Source organism: Chelon labrosus, assembly GCF_963514085.1.
Source record: "Chelon labrosus genome assembly, chromosome: 13".
Classification (NCBI taxonomy): Eukaryota; Metazoa; Chordata; class Actinopteri; order Mugiliformes; family Mugilidae; genus Chelon; species Chelon labrosus.
Genome location: NC_140346.1, coordinates 20,629,517 through 20,646,799, shown reverse-complemented (window position 1 = coordinate 20,646,799; position 17,283 = coordinate 20,629,517). Strand labels below are relative to the sequence as shown.

The following is a 17,283-nucleotide window of genomic DNA, read 5'->3' as shown; positions in this document are numbered from 1 at the left end:
ATACAACGTAAAAATGTATAGTTTTATATTTCTACTGTGTTTATGTGTACATTATATAACAGACGTTTAAAACATAAAATATTAACTCTCTATAGCTTTCAAAAGTCTTCATATATCAGTGGTATCCTTTGCTTCAGGAGCCCTCCTCAGTAATTCTGCAAATAGAGCAAAAATCATTATTAGCGATCATTGTGAACTTTAACCGTATCCCGTTGTGGAGCTTCCACTTCTTTCCTGCTGCACATACAAAAATTTTAATAATGGAAATGTATGAACTTTCAGTGGAGATCACTGCAGAGGTGTTAAAAGTAAAACTGGCAACAGCTCATTGAAATATTGTCCATTAGACGTAAAAATCCTACATTTAAAAGGTTATTTGTAGAAAAAGAATTGTGCAAAAGCAACATAACTTCTGTCAAAGTGCTTTAGAGCTTTATTAGTGATGCATTTTAATGTTTAGATTAGATACTTTATCCTGTGCTAAATGCAGTGTCCAGAAACGGATATAAAGATCTTTAAGTTATATAATAATATGAATATCATATTTAATAAGCTGATCATATGTTTTGTAGGTACCTCAATCATGTCGTAGATCCAGCCCAGGAATTCAGCCACTTTGGTGTAAACGCCGGGATGGTTGGGCTCAGCACAGCCGGTCCCCCAGCTGACGACCCCTACCAGCCTCCACACGTTCTCATCCTGGCAAACCAGAGGGCCCCCACTGTCCCCCTGGAGAGGTAAACACACACACACACACACACTATTCACTACGAAAAAAAACACACAAGAAAGGGCGACTCTTTAAAATGCAAGGTGGCGTTCAAAAGGTGAGTCTGACCTGACACGCATCCACTTTTCCCTCCGTGTATCCGGCGCACAGCATCCGGGGCGTGATCTCTCCGTTGTACATGCAGGAGCTGTTGCATTTCTTTGTGCTTATTATTGGAACTGGCGCCTCTTTCAGGGTGTCTGGTGAGTGAACTGAGAGAGAGGACACACATTTAAGGTTGCTCTGTCAATACGCTTGGCACACTGTGTCACTGTGTTTGAATTAGGCTTGTAGCAGAGGCAAATTTGCTTTAGAGTAGCGCAGTAGCACCTTACCACCATCAGGCTGTGTGTATCCCCATCCAGAGATCCAGCACTGCGTTCCTCCTGGAAGGTCATAGTCATACTGAGGCAAACAGATGGGCCTAATTGTGTCTAGTTAAAAGAGGAAAGAAAGTGTGCCTTTTTATTAACCAAATCTGACAGATTACAACATGATAATTAGGATTAAATTACTTTCTTCTTGTTTCTGTATTAGTTGGAAAATGGTCAAAGTCAAATAAAGAAGAAAAATTTCACTAAAAACAGGATTTTCTTCATCTGCTGAAGAGGGAACGTTTCTGTTCTCACATTAAATCAGACTTGATGAAGCCAATAGTAAGAAAAGTATATGTGGTAATATGAAACCTTCAAAGCACAAACAGTACACGGTCGTATGAGACGCCTTGTGCCCAGTAGTTATATTTGGGAAATGAACGATTTTTATATAGTCCGGATTTTTTGGAGTTGTTCCTGGAAGGAAATGATTTTATTGTAAATTTGGATGAATCTCTTTGTAGGCTGTGTGCTTACATTTAAACATTTACAAAGGAGATGGTGTGTATTCAGAGATGGAGTCAATGCTATGCTGCAGCATATGTCTGTATCCTTTAGCTTTAAAGCGTTAATCCTTCTAATCCATGGCTACAGAAATAAGTACATCTGGAATGACTGTTTGCATAGTCATGTAACACTATAAGCAAAAGAAACAAAAGCTCATGTGTTGCGTTCAAAGTTTGTAAAAAAGACCAACCCGAGAAATTGAGCGGTGTCCGCAGCTTCATCAGGGCTATGTCGCTGTCGTGGCTCCTGTGGTTGTAGCTCTTGTTGTAGATTATCTTCTCCACGGCGTGTCCTGTATGCTGAGCCATTTTAGTGGAGCTGCGCGTCACAATGCCGGCATAGACCACCCAGCTGGATACCTGCGGCAGCCTGTAGCTGACATTTGGGAGGAGAGGGCCGATTGTCGTGGGTCCAATGCGGTACAGCTGTTAATAACCGATTATTATCTTTGACCTCTGACCTTTAACGCTTGTAAGGTCAGCAGTCTTACTTGTGTACACAGTGGGCAGCTGTAACGACCCATTGACTGGTGATGATGGAGCCTCCGCAGGTGTGACGGTTGCTGTAGTAGAGGCTGACCTGCCACGGCCACCTGCCCAGCGTGGCCTCAACTCCCCCGATGATCCTGGGCAGCTTTGCTCGCGTCCCACACTCTACACAAAGATCCATTCATCAGAGAAGCAGCTGAAACTGGATTGGTCAGAAGGTGCTGCAGCAAACACCATCATTCACTCCGCTATGATGTAAAGCTTGGTACAGGAATTGGGTGCAAAGTCAAACTAAAAGTTTAATTTGCTCACCAAAGCACTGCAAAGCGATCACCTTCCCTGTGATGCAGCTCCCCCTAAATGAAAATAAATTGGGTTACTAATGATCCATGATTAATGTGTTGGTGGCCACAGTTTTCCTAGTCCTCAAATAAATCACTTTACCTGAACTGCCACATATTTTCCAGGCTGCTCTTGTGTTCTGAGGTAATTTGTATAAAGCCATCAGGGTAGTTTGGACCGATATCCGTTAGATTCACTCCTTTATGCTTGGTCAGGCTGGTCGGAGAACATGTGCAAAATTGTTTGGAGTGAGTATTGGGATAATTCAGATTTATACGGTGCGAAGCAAGACTGTAAATGAGGGATCAACAAATCATAAATAAGCGGCAATGGAAAAGCAGGAGGAAATTAGAGAGTTAGAGACTGGAGGCTCGGATGCTCGGCTACGGCAAATTCCTGCCAGGAGTTCAGACAAACCTCAGATAACCCAGTTGTCTGCAGACCAGCGTTCCCAGTGAAGAGTTCCACCTCTCGTAGCACACTGGCAGCCAGGTGGGCAACTTCCCCAGCTGGATCTCCAGGAGGGAGTTCTCTGGGCTGATTCTGTAAAACACTGAACCTGATTGATTGAAAATCCCTCCAGAGACGAGCTCTCAGTCAGCAGTAATGAAGGAGGCTCTTCTATGAGTGGGAAATGATTAGGAAAAGCACAAGTCTCTATGCTAATGTAGTCGGTACAAACAGATCATTATGTGTGATGTTTTCATGTCAGTCAATGGGCGTCTCTCAAGAGTGAAACAACAGACAACAAGACGCAGCTGCTGAATATTAATTTTGCTACTATTGAACTAAAAATCACTTCAGAGGTGACCCGGTGTGCTGAGTCTAAGCACACTGGGGCCTGTTTGTCTATTCATAAAAACAAAGAGAGGGAGGAAACACAGACCTTTCCTGGGGTCAGAGATAGAAATATCGTCTGTCACATTGCAGAAAGACGTCTCCTTCGTATCCCCAAGCCCCACTGGACTCTGGGAGGAGGAAGGCCTCAGCAGAATTTTGACTAAGTGTAGACAAATGTATTGTTAGGTACGCCTTTAAATCCACCAGTGAGACAGGCAGCAAGATGTAAATAAATGTGATTTTTTTGTCCCTCTTCCAAACAGAGACAGTAGACATCTTAACTTTTATCCTCTCACGTTGCTAAAACTCCAAAAACACTTCACTTGTTCAATAAATAACCCTTTTATGATGTTATAAACTCTTACATTGCAGTTCTGAATTACTTTACTGTAATAAAAATGGAAATAATGTATCATTTAAAGATTTATACACATTTCAGAATGGTGATCTGGCCGTAGCGCCCTATCAGCAGATATTAATTTGATGTAATCTGTGTTATCATAAACTGTGTGTCGGTGAGTAAGAAGGAAAGCAATCGAGATGCCACACATATGCAGAAATAAGAGAAATACATTACATAATCTGTCGCACCAAGAGCACTGGCAAGTTTACCTTTAGTTAAAATGAGCTTTTAAAAAATATTTAATTTATAGTAAAATATTAAGATGATTCATGGATTATTCAGTGAACGAAAAATCTGCTGCCAGTTATTCTGATAATCACTTAATCATTTCAATTAATCGGTTCCAGTTTCTCACATCAAAGAATTTGAGCATCTTCGAGTTTTGTGTTAAAAATGTGCAGACATCACCTTGTTTACTGATATCTGTCGACTAATTAATCGAGAAAATGATTGTTAGTCTCATGAAATATTAATGATATTGTATCAGCTCCTGTATAAATTAGCGCTGACCTATAAAACGTTCGAGTAGTTCTAACAACACATTCATTTCCTCTTCCCGGTTCCCTCTAACTCATTTAGTGATTCTTTCTCATACACAGTGACTCACCTAGAAACCAGACACCTACAACTAAGCCTCCCAGGAGTCCAACTGCACACACCGCCGCCAGCAGCCTCACCAGTCTGTGAGCTAAAGCAACAGTTAATAGTGGAATTAATGCCATCTTGATCCTTGATTATGAGCTGGGAAGATTTATGAAATGTCAGCTGTTACACGTATAGCACAATGAGGCCCAGCACTGAGGCAGTAATTAATTAAAAAGCTTTATCTGACACATGCACAACACAAAAGAATTGAAAAGCAAATCTGCTGGAAAAAGGAAAGTGCTGTAGTTCTCGTCTCTGCACTGCAGACGCTTCGAGTTAATACAAGGTCTTAGTTGGACTTGATCAGTGCATTTAGGGAAGTGTGTTTTAGCAGCTAGTTTTTGCACAAATGAAGCAAGATTGGTGTTTTGAGTGTGATGCCCATCAGGTGGTGCTCGGTTGGAGCTTACCGTTAGACGCAGAATGAAAGCCTTTTAACCAGCCCTGGGCTCCCTTGGCCTCCGCTGCTCCTGCTGTTTTCTCGGAGTGAAAAGGATGACTGACAGCCACCGGGTTTTCAATCACTGATAGTGTGTCTCCATCAAGACTCTGTAAGAATTACAGCAGGGCATTCTTGTTTGAAACAGTTTTAGCAAGTCTGTTTTAGTTTAGACTAAAACTGCGCGCTAACCATCTGTCCACCTGTCAGTCTCTGTCAGATTTAATTAACAAGCACGATAATCCTGAATATTAGCCGCCGCTGACCAGTCCAGATGTATAGAGTAGGCACGTACAGGTGCGCATATCTCAAACAGAGAGTGATTGACGCATAATGAGCTAGCGGAGGCCTTCCCATGTGTGTTTTGTGTCTCGTGAAACTAAAACACATTTCTTGTTTTCCGTTTGCCGACTGATTGTATAACTCTTACTCCCCGCAGAGCAGCTGTTTCTATATATGCAACATATTGAGAGTATGGTGGTAATTGCAATAAACCTCTCTATAGATGTGAGATGCAGACAAATTTCTTCTAAATAAATACCATCTGCTCTCATTTACTGTATCACTTGAATGTAGATAAACATGTAATTCTGGTGATGTACAGGTGCGGTTTATAAATTCAGCACGTTCAGTACATCATCAGGTCAAGATGCATATTAATTATATGTATATATATAAAAAAACATATGGAAATGTGGCAGAAACATGCTGAAGTGAAAACAACATGTGTTAACTGTGCGGGTGCAAATGAAGGTGACGATATGAGAGGTGCTGCTGTCAGGTTTACATACATCAGACAGATGGAGCAAGGTGTAGTGAATATTCAGTTCCCCCCCCTTTTGCTTACCATGTTTTCCTGGAGTACTGTCCTGAGGAAAAGGCGGCGGTGTCCGTGCTCATCTGTGGGCCTGCGTCGGAGGTGTGGAGGTCTGTCCCGCTCACAGTGGACGCACCGTTTGCCATTTAACAGAATGCAACTCTGGATTTTCCCTTCACAAAGAGACAATGAGGTCAGCAGGGGTGTAGAGAATGAGGCTGTTGTTTGTCCAGGGGGGTCATGGGGCCTGTGGAAGCAAGCTGAACCAGGTCTTTGTAAGGCGGGGGGGGTGGGGGGGAGCATCTCCAGAGATACCTCCAAGCCGACTATTGATAGGCCACCAGAGGGTTGCTAGGTAACACTTTTTACCTGTGCCAAAAGATTGTCTGTTTCCACCCAAGACGTGCCATTACCTGACAGTTTGTAGCTTCGCAGAAAAGGTCATTATTGCGGATTGTTGAAAAGTCTCATATCGCGTCAATTCCAGTCATTTCAAATCCAAAGCTATCGTCTCTCAACACTCAAGAACAAAATGAAGTCTGTTCTGTCTGCCCGCTGACAGATGAGACTTTCTCCTCTCCCTTCAGCTCTTTTTACCAGCTCACAGTCAAACAGGGATGGTTTTTTTTTGGTCCGTGGTGTTTTTCAAATATCCTTTTTTGCTTTAACTACACTAGAAAATGGGACTTGTGTGGCCTCGTGGCATGATTAATACTATAAATAGTAGAAATAACTAAAACTGAGATGAGGACGATGTGTACTATTTAAAAAATGGTGAAATAAATCTCACTCCTAGGAAGGGAAAGCTTTACATTACTTAATTTTCTGAAAAACACATTGGATTTTTATTGAAAAAGAAAAAAACATATGATACAGGTGATATGTATGCATTTCCCGTATGCACCATCTTGGATTAGAGTCCAGGTGAAGGGAACAAGTGCCAGGAACAAAATTCCTTCCTCGTCTGACTGTCAAGTCCAAATCCGAGAAACGGCCCAGATCTGTTTGGCTCATCTAGCAGGTGTCATGTGGAATTATTCTGGAAATCAAACACAGAGTAATGAGCATTGCAGCAGTAGCGTAAATTACATGTGATGGAGCAACACCTGAAACTGTGAGGAGGTTAATAATGTTTGATAATATTAGCGCTGAATTGTTCTCCTGCAAGAGGAGCCGTGTGGAAATTTTAACAAGGATTTGATGTCTCCCTCTTCTGGTGGAGAGTAAACAGTGATTTGCAGAGCTGCCAGTCACTTTGGTAGAAGTTACTTGGGGAGGAAAGCTGTTTTCATTGAGGGATATATACCTGTATAAGTTCGAAGTGTTTTCTCAGCCAAACAAAACAAACGTTGAACAAGTAGTTTAAGTCAACCAATCAGCCGCAACTTTAAAACCACCTGCCTAATATTGTGTTGGGCTCCCTTGTGCCTCCAAAACAGTTCTGGCTCATTGAGGTTGAAGAGAGGGGGCCTCTTTGGATCAAACCTGTTCCATTATATCCCACAGATGCTCTATTAGTTTGGGATCCTGGGAGTTTGGGGGCCAGGTCAACACCTTGGGCTATTTTTCCATGTTTTTTGAGTTGTTCCTAAGCAGTTTGTTTTCTGCTGGGGATGGCTGCTGCCATCAGAGAGTGTGGTTGCTATGCGGTGGTGGTGCCTGGTCTGCAAGAACGTTTAGGTGGGTGTTACGTGTCTAAATGACATCCACATGAATGGCGGGACCAAAGGTCTCCCAGCAGAACATTGCATTGTAATGAGACGGTCAATGTTATTCACTTTACCTGTCACATGCTCCAACATTGTGCTTTGTAGTTTTATTCGACTATTTACGTGTTTATCGGCCAGCCGCCACTAAATCCTGATTATGCTTCTATTTATTTTTAATTGATTAGTTTAATAAAAGAATAATAATTTCGGACATAGAGGCTGTAAATTAGCAGTAGTTAGACGCCCACATTGCTTTTCTGTACGTACCCATGTTCACCCGCATCGTCCCTGTTAAATAACCAAAATGTAATGATGTTTATCTTCATGTTTATTTCATGTGGAGGTGTTTTTACAGCTTTATTTGTAGAGGCTGCCGTCGCTTCAGTTTGTGAGGAAACAATTAGTAATCAGCCAGTAATGGTCATAATGAAGCCATAATTTAGGACATTTGGGAATTTATGTTGCTTGTTACCTCCTTCTCAAATTAGAGCATTTGAACTGAAGTACTGATTAGAAAAAGAAAAGGCATTCTTAATTTTTCGTGATTTCCTCACATTTTATAAACAGGTAACGGAAGAAATATAAATCTGTAGTTGTTGAACTTAAATATTTCCGATATTTAATCTACACTGTTTAAAGTGGGACAGTATTACAAACATATACGTCTCTCAGTAAAACACGGTATGATTTAAGAACACAACAAACAAGGGCCTGTTCATAAAGTTGAATCAACACCTAGTTTGTCTAGTTACACAATATATGTCATGTAAAAACTCAACGTACTATATCTGGAGGAACTAAATAGACTTTTGCTGAAGCTCATCTCCTGTTTGGACATTTAAATTTCCACGAGTAAGTCCCACCAACGTGACCACAACAATAACAGTGGCCCCATTGTGGACTACTTTCATTCATTTATTCATGCATCACAGTCTGTGGCTCCACTGTGAAGGGGCTGGCTTCAGCCCAGTTTGGAGCTGCATCTATCTCTCTCTCTCTCTTTGCTCTGAGGGGATACTCTCTCCCGCTTGGTGTGCTGAGATTTGATCAGCTCCGCTCTTATCTCGGCCATTAGTATGTGTGGCTCTGTCTAGAGTCCAAACCTTGAACATCAGATTTTGTCTCTTAGTGCCTGGTTGGAAATCCCAGAGTAAGTGCTAAGTGAACAGAAGCAAGAGACGCTTCTTTGTAAGCTTTTCTGCAGTGTAGGCCTCAACAGACTTTTGCCAAAGTCCATTTAAAACCGAACCATTTATGTGAGAGCTGCTGCCGTCAGTGTTGTTCTTTTTGCCGCTAACCCCTCGGCAGACATAGACACTGAAGGCTGGCGTGCATACAGATGTAGGTAGAGCAGAGAGAAACTGTAACGTCTCGTGTGTGTTGCTTTGGATTCCTCTTAAACTGAAACTTACTTACTTAAAGAAGTTGGATGGGAAGATTTGTACCACTCACTTTGTCTGTCAGCTGAATGGGAGGCGGAAGATTGCAGCCAGTAAGCTTGGCTGCACATAAAGACTGGAAACGGCTAGAAACAGCTGACCTGGCTCCGTTCAGAAACCTTCTTCCAAGCCTCTCTAAAGATGCCTAATTACCATTTTGCCTTTGTATGTAAATGCAATGTATAAACATTAAATAAGTAAAGTGAATAAATTCACTGCATTTGATGAAAACTCTTAACTGTACATAATGCTTCTTGTATAAGTCGATAACGAATGACAATTTAGTAAAACACACATATGGACAGAGTCTGATTAGCTGTTTCTCCATGTCTCCAGTCTTTATGCTAAGCTAACTGTTGTAGCTTCATACTTTACTCACAGATATGATCTTCTTGTCTGAATCTGGAAGAAAAAAAGAGAAGGGAGGAGAGAACAGGAGAAGCAAGCAAATTCATACACATCTTGAAAAAGCGAACATGCAGCATGTACACCGATCAGCCACAACATTAAAACCACTGGCAAGAGAAGTAAATCACATTGACCATCTTGTGACAATACAACGTTCTGCTGGGAAACTTTTAGACCTGGCCTTTATGTGGATGTTACTTAGACATGTAACACCCATCTAGACCAGACCAGGCACCACACTCCTTGATGGCAGCAGCCATCCCCAGCAGGATGCAGCCTGACACAGGCACACACAAAAATGGTTTAGGAACAACTCAAAAAAACATGAAGACAAGGTTTATTTGTTTATTTGTTTATTTAAAAAGGATCCCCATTAGCTGACGCCAAGGCGACAGCTAGTCTTCCTGGGGGCCAGTCAGTAATATTAACAAGGTGTTGACCTGGCCTCCAAATTCACTAGATCCCAAACTGATCAAGTATCTATGGGATGATCCACAGAAGTCCCTCAACCAAAAGCACCCAAAGGCCCCACGGACACCCTCAGAAGGTCCATGTCCATTCTCTGATGAGTCACAATTGTTTTGGAGGCACAAGGGAGACCTACACAATATTAGTAATGTTATGCCTGATCGGTGTATATACACGATAATGATACAAACAAGAGTACATGGTACTTATAGGTTATACATTAAAAATTGAGAATGAATACAAAGAGCATACCTTGTGGAACCATTAACTCTTCACTTGGCTCATTTTATTTTGACGTCTTTGTGCACTCTGTTTGTCAACATACCCCGAATGAGAATTTGACTAGTCTTATCAATATTTTCCGATGCTGTTGCAGTGTGGAGGCTTAATGCAGCTATAAAATAGGTCTGTGTATTCACACACAACCAGTCTGTGCAGAAATACGTCGTATCAAGACAGAATAAAAGGAGGTTCGCGGAGCTGTGTGTTGCACTAGATACAATAATGAGGATTTGCCAAATTTTAGAAATAGGACAGAAAAGGTTTGCCAGCTCTAACTTTTTCATCTCTTGATCAGCCTTTAGTAGCACGTTTTAGCTGAACCAGTTCGAGGTGTGCCATTATGTTGTTCAGCCAGCGTTTGTGATAATGGGACAATCTTTGTCCACTTGAAAAGGATCAGTCGTTTAGCAACCGGGGGCAGAGAAAGACTGGCTCACCCCATATAAGGCCGTCAAGGGGTTAGGATCTGAAGCTGTGTGCTACATACATCTGAAGAGAGGAAAAAAAAAAAAAAAAAACCCAACCCCAAGTCTTACAGCTGCAGACAGGACCAGATCATTTGGCGGCCGTTAGGGGTGAAATACTTCCTATAACTAGACATACATGACATTTCTATGTTTAGAAATGACTGAATTGACCTTTAACTTTCCCGTAGCATGGCTGAGCTCGTTGGCTCTGCATGTTTGTAGTGTCGAGACGCAATCAAGAGTTTCCACTGTAAGGTGTCCGGGTAATGATGCAGCACAGGGTGAGGGCAGATCGAATGAATCCCCTATCAACCCCCCCTCTCCCCCTCTCACACATACACACATATATATTAAGGGTGCCAGGTTTTCTCTGTGCTTCAATAATTGCTCTCCTCTAGTGCCTGTGAGCTCTGTCTTCTGTGGAGCAGTAAATCCGCTGTGCTTGAGCCTGTCCTATAGTCTGAGCTGGATGTCAGCTGTGGTAACATACTGCCCCCGTGTGGTAGAATTAAAGCCCTCCATTTAAAGACAACCTGTTTACCAGTGAAACTGAGGTAGAATCTGGATTAGGTTTTGTGTAAATATTAAAACCTCTTCATTGAAATGTTGAAAATATAAGTCCTCTTTTAGTATGCTGCATTGTAGTCATGTTAGAGCCCCCAGTTGATAACAAACGAGCATAAATGTCTGAGAAAAATAGCCAGACTGTTAATAGACCACGTGTGTTAGACCCTTTGTGGCTTAATAGCAAAGTTTTTTTTTGAGAACTTTTATGTTTTGTTTTGTTCTGGATGCTTTGCCGTGCAGCATATTGTAATTACAGGACAATACATTTGTGACAGATCCATGCATGAGTGCGGCCTCCTCATAGTGACTAAATGGTACGCAGCGGTGTCGGCATTGAAAGTGGCAGGATGAATAAAGAGCTGTCATGTACGTGTTTGTATCTTGTCTCGTGGAGGCTAATGATAGTGAGAGGGTGGCTAAGAGCAGATATGCTCCCCACCAGATGGCGGGTAATGCGGTCTGCCTGAGCTGCCCACCACGCTCGCTCTAATTAAACAGAGGAGATTAGATTAACGCTCGCTCCCACTCAGTCAGCTCGTCCACTGAGCATGTTCCTCGGACTGAAGGTGGGGTTGATGTCGAGGGTGGAGGGGGTTACAGGGGTGACTGTCGAACTTTTGCTAGAAAATTTATTCTTAGTAAATGATAGTGGGAGAATTTTAGAAAGGAAAACTTGGTCTCCTGTGTTGAGTACCAGTGGAGCAGGAAGCAGGGAAAACAGTCACATCCTGCACTTGTTTACTTGAGTAAAGGATGTGAATATCACAGTGTACTAATATCACAGTGTTTACAAGCAGAATTCATGCACTGAAAATATTACTGAAGTAAAAATGTTCCTGTGACTTATATATTTTATTTTAAGATTATATAAACACATGCATTAATGTGTGTATTTACTGTTGTAGCTGGTTAAAGTGGATTTATATGAATATTGGCTATCCAACTACAACTAGTGATTATTTTCATTATGGGATAATCTGATGATTATTTTCTCTATTAATCGATTTGGTTTGTAAAAATTCAAAACGGAGAAATATCATCACAAGAGCGGATTATCAAAATAGTTTAGTAGTAGTTTAAATTACCATGAATTTTCCTATTTTACAAGAGAAATAAATATGTGACTATATATTTTAATTCAGTCAATAAGTGGACGAATAAAAAAAAAAAAAAAGTTGAACCACAAACTTGATAATGGATCATATAAATTAATTTGATAATGCATTTTCCTATAAAGAAATGCCTCCTAATCCCGGACAGAAATACAGTACCACAAGTATTTGGACGGTGTTTTCAGTAAATTCAATCTGGAAATAAATTTGCAAGTCTCTGCTATATTTTTGCAACAATTCAAACAACTGTATTTTAACGTAGTTCCCAAATGAAGGAGTTCAGAAATAACTGGTCACTTGTCTCTTAAAAACATTTTTTTAATGCTCAGAGTTGAGTTGTGTGGGGTTATCTCCGAGTATAAGGAGTAAAAAAAAAAGGTGACAACACAAGTGAGGAAGGAAGGAAGTTTAAAAATGAGGCTTAAAAAAGCAGATATGTATCAGAAGTAGATATCAAAGGCCAAAGTCAACAGTTTCAGTTCATTTTACAAGAAGCAGGTGAGCACAGAAAAACTGAAATGATAAATGAGCTGGTAGATAGAGGAGCACAAGTTTGTGGATGGCCTGGAAATTCCCCAATGACTGCACAGCCAGTCAAGAATGCTCTCCAGGATGTAGATATTCATGTTTCCTTGTCGGCGTTCGAGAGACAACTTCATGACTGTAACCTCAGAGGATTCACCGCAAGATGCAAACCACTAGCTAACCCTCAAAAACAAAAGAAGGCGAGCAGCATTTGGCAAAAACACACAAAGAGAAACAAGCATATTCCTGAAACAAAAATCAGCCCCTGTCAAAATGATGGAAAGAGGAAAGCGTGGAGGAAAAAACAGCAATGGCTCATGACCAAGCTCATCCGTCAAAGGGGGTGGTTTTGTTTATCGCTTCGGCATGTGTGTACAGCTACCAGTGGGGCTGGCATTTATTAATGACTTCACCGCTGATTGAAATAAAATGGTTACTGCAGAGACATATACAGGAGCATTGTTTGTGATCTAATTCAGCCAAATAACTCAAAACTCATTGAAAATCATTCAACAGGATAACAATCAAATAAACACACAGATAAAGCAACCAGAAGTGCAGAAATTCGACAGCAAGCCGAAGGTCTAGGAGAGCGCCACAAGGGAAAATACAGAGCTCCTTATATATTTTTTCTATATTCATGTAGACTTACTCAAATTAAAGCTGAGAATTGACACTAAATAAAACAACATCTATAGGTAATGTAGTTGCAAGTGACATAAAATTAATTTGCAAAACAGTTATTTTTCTAAAAGTAATGAATAATTATGTTTTATGTTAAATAAAAATAACAAAACATAGCTAAATATTACAGTGGATTGAAAATAATTTAAAAGAAATTATCCTAAGCCTCTAAATGTTTTAACAGAAGTGTGTTTAATTAGATTAAAGATGGTTAAACAGTGACAATAACATTAAAGGACCAGTGAGTAGGACGTAGTGCCATCTAGTGGTGAGGTCGCAGATTGCAACTTACTTTCTTTATGCCAACAGGTGTCGTAGCCGCTTTCGGATCATCGCCAACCTTTTGTCTTCTAAAGCAGCAGTAATGTTTTCATATACATTCACAATGTGTACCCTGTTTAGTGGGAGGAAGTTAGCAGAGTCACATAATGTAGCTAAAATTAAACTTAAATTATCCCTGTGGCCAAACTGAGTGAGCAGGAAAAAAAAAAAACACTCGAAAATGAGCGCGTGTGATCGTTATAGAGAGAAGCCGTAAACACTGCACGCCTGGAATTCGGCTGACCAGATTGAAGTCATATAGCTAGAAAATAGATTACACAATAAAACATTCACAGGCGACTCAGAGGCTGCTTTATGGAGGACAGCGAGAACATCGAAACTGTGGGGACATATCGCACTGGCTCGATAGCCTGTTAAATCCCAAAGCCGCCAGGGGAACACACACAAAAAAAAACATTCAGCATCAAGATATGTACAGTAAACGCAGCCTGTAATTAAGATGACTCACTTTCACTGTGTGGTGCAGAGTGTGGCGGCAGACCTGATAAACTGACTTGGCTCCTTTCACATCTGGGGTAAAAACGCAGGGCCAGCTGTGGCTCTGGCAGAGTGCCATCGGAGGTCACCACAGAGCCTGGAGTGACTCCAGCTGTTTGCATGTAGCACAGATGATACACAAACTGTTTGCAGCAGAAGCCAATAAACTGTTGAGAGGGATCTGCAGCATTGTCTTGTTGTTGTAGATGACGGGAAAGGGCTGAAACAGTAAAAGGGAGTTGTTCAGGTTGGGCATCAGAGCCTGTATAGAAAGGAGTCACACTGTGCGGCAGTGATTCCCAAAGGATATGTTTACCCTGTGGTAATCTCTATAAAAAGATATAAACAATGTCTGTAAATTGTGCTGCAGAATCTGTAGGGAAGGGAAAAGTTTTTGGTACTGGTAGCTTTCTGGTTTTTGTTTTTCGTCAGAGAAGTATTGACCAGTCGCAGTTAAGCAGGTTACATATGCACAGCAAAAGAGGCAATCACATATATTCAAGAAAGCGTCACTCAACTCAAACTAAATTTTCTGGTTTCTATTACATAGATACTAAAAGTTTGTGGCCGCGTTGAGTGACAAGTGGCTGCTGTCACAAGTTGTCTGTTTGTTACATACTCCGCAAGAAGCGAGAAATTTGTTCATTTGGGAGTTCTCGCAGCTTGTTCTCAACATCCGGACAGAACTTTTATCTCGTGTGGTGTCCGACTGTTCAGAAATTGGAAGTGGGCGTGGCTAATGCGGAAAAGGAGAAATGCTAGCGGCTACTCTGTTGCTAATATTCGCAGTGTGAACGCTAATCTCTCCTGGGTAGAGATCGGCATACTGTGTGTGGGTGCATGCTGAACGGACGCCGTTATCCGACGGACAAATCGTCAAAACGACATCCGAAAATCTCCTGCATCTCGCCCTGTACTTAGCTTGTGCGCTGCAGTGGGAGGGAGCTAGCCTACAATCTAGACGCGCCCCTAGCGGCAGCAAATTATTTCCAGGGGCAGTCTAGTTACTCTCCGTGGACTTGAGATTTCGAAAAATCCAAGATGGACCGGGCCAATCACGAGTCGGTGGGCGGGCTTAACATGATGACGACTGACCTGCGACCATAAGTTCCTTGAATTACGCGTGAATTCCCCATCCTGCTAGAACTACCAGAGCGATGGCTGCTGCTAGCGAACAACTTTCTTTCAAATCGGCTTTGGCCGCCACTCTGAAAGACTTGAAGTTAAGCTTTTCTCTGAGAAAGGAACTCTCTTTTCCGTCGCTCTGACTACGTCACCTTCTTCGTTGCTCTGATTGGTTGTATCCTATTGCGTGGAGAGGGAGTTTGAAAGACAACCGTTTATCCCACCCCTCCGGTTGAGCCCTGTCTATGGAGAGTGCCCAGACCCTACATTTAATGTGGGTCTGGCTCGTCAGGCGAGGAGGGAGCACAAACAGCACGCAAATGAGACAGGATGCATAAAATAGTAAATTGTTTTATTCTTTTTTTTTTTGTTTGTTTTTTTAACCATGCCACTGAACACTGACGCATACAGAGTTGTGCCTGAATCCACACTGAGAAAACACTTTCACACACTGTGTTACAAAGCTGTAATGAAGAGGGATTTTACTGCACACATGGCAAGAAGAACAACCCTGATTGGACACCAGGTCGAGCTTTGATCTGGCCCTGAGGTAGACAGACATTGACATAATCTAAACAATGCTAATCACATCCTTGTAGGACACATCAAATAAAAGACAGCTGCATTATCACAACATAGAAAGATCAAAGAAAAAACCCTTTTCAAACAAAAGTGCTCTATTTCTTTTGGTCCACCGAGGAAATCCATTTATAGTGCATGTTCATGTAGAATAGATACAGTGAATGTGTGTTTTCATGGCACTGAGTGTTGTTGGCTACTTAAGAAGGCATTGGTAATGCCCGCAGACGCCAAGATTTGCTATACTCACTGCTTTTTCATCCAAAGATCTCAGTCCATTGTCACTTTGAAGGGAACAATTTGAGACAAGCGTGTACTTTTTTTTTTTTTTTTTTTTACACATCAAAATTGCTTGGAACTTGCATCAGAGTATCAGCCACTATCACAGTATGTTGCTTCCAGTTGCAATGTTCAGACAAAGTGGATCTACATGGCAGTCTATCTTTAATTAAGTAACAATAAACAAACACCCAGAAACATCTACCAATAGCACGGACCCATGTACTCAAGCACATCAATGCTCTACTTATAAAAGAGGCACGAGGGAGGGATCTTAATCAAATCAGAGACTTATAAAACACACACATTTTAAGATGTTTCTCAAATCATACCAAATGTAAACAGATAGCAAATTACTGTAATACAAAAATACAACATGTTTAACTCTATAAGGCCCGTGTTAGGCTCACATAAGGGAATAACATACCATGACGGTTTGTACATTACAGCTACACTACGACTGACGACAACCTGCTCATAGTAATTCAATGTCAGAATTTTCTTTTCATGTTTTATAAAAAACAACGACTTATTCTTTTTCACGTACTCTTCGATTTTCTCCTAGAAAATTCTGATTCTGTGATTTTTATAAGACATCTATATATAGTCAATGATAAAAAACTACACATAAAAGCCATGTCGAGGCTTTTTTCTTTTTCTTTTTCTTTTTTTTTTAAACACACTGTTTGACCATGTAATTTGTGATGTATGTGTTAGAAAATCAAAACTTACCAGTGGGTGAATAATTCGCAGCGGATTTTAAAACAAAGGGTGAGAAGCGAGGAGGAGAGAGGTACTAGAAATCATCCCGAGGGACACAGACTGCGTGATGAAAACCAGCACATATTTGGTAACAAAAAAAAAACAAAAACAGCAACGTATAAATAGCAAAACCCATTACAAGAGAAACTCAAATTGTGAGCCAGCTACCTTGAAAACAAACCCAACGCTAACACCCACTGCAAGAAAGACAAGGCAATTAAAGAGATCAAGCTCATGAGGTCAAAACGTGGCAGCCATTCAAGTAAAACATGCAGAAAATAAACAACTCCAAAATAAAAATCGCCCCCCACCCCCCCAAAAATAAACTCACAGGAAATTAGGAGAGAAAATGTCGCAAAGTTCAGCCAATCGAGCCTTCGTGGAATTATTTTTAACGTCTAACTGCACAATCGTAGAAGATAACTCGGGTTTGC

The 17,283-nt window shown here is 41.2% G+C and overlaps 1 protein-coding gene across 1 annotated transcript; it reads right to left on the bottom strand.

Annotated features, from left to right (window-relative positions):
* Positions 1-146: 146 nt before the first annotated feature.
* tmprss5 (transmembrane serine protease 5) lies at positions 147-7,616 on the bottom strand (the record flags this gene model as incomplete). Its single annotated transcript, XM_084558213.1, has 14 exons — positions 147-155; positions 577-729; positions 839-981; positions 1,105-1,203; positions 1,841-2,025; positions 2,141-2,303; positions 2,451-2,494; positions 2,583-2,696; positions 2,898-3,039; positions 3,367-3,480; positions 4,331-4,411; positions 4,779-4,917; positions 5,655-5,797; positions 7,601-7,616. The coding sequence occupies 14 exons, from the start codon at positions 7,614-7,616 to the stop codon at positions 147-149; spliced, it is 1,545 nt and encodes a 514-aa protein (XP_084414339.1).
* Positions 7,617-17,283: the final 9,667 nt, after the last annotated feature.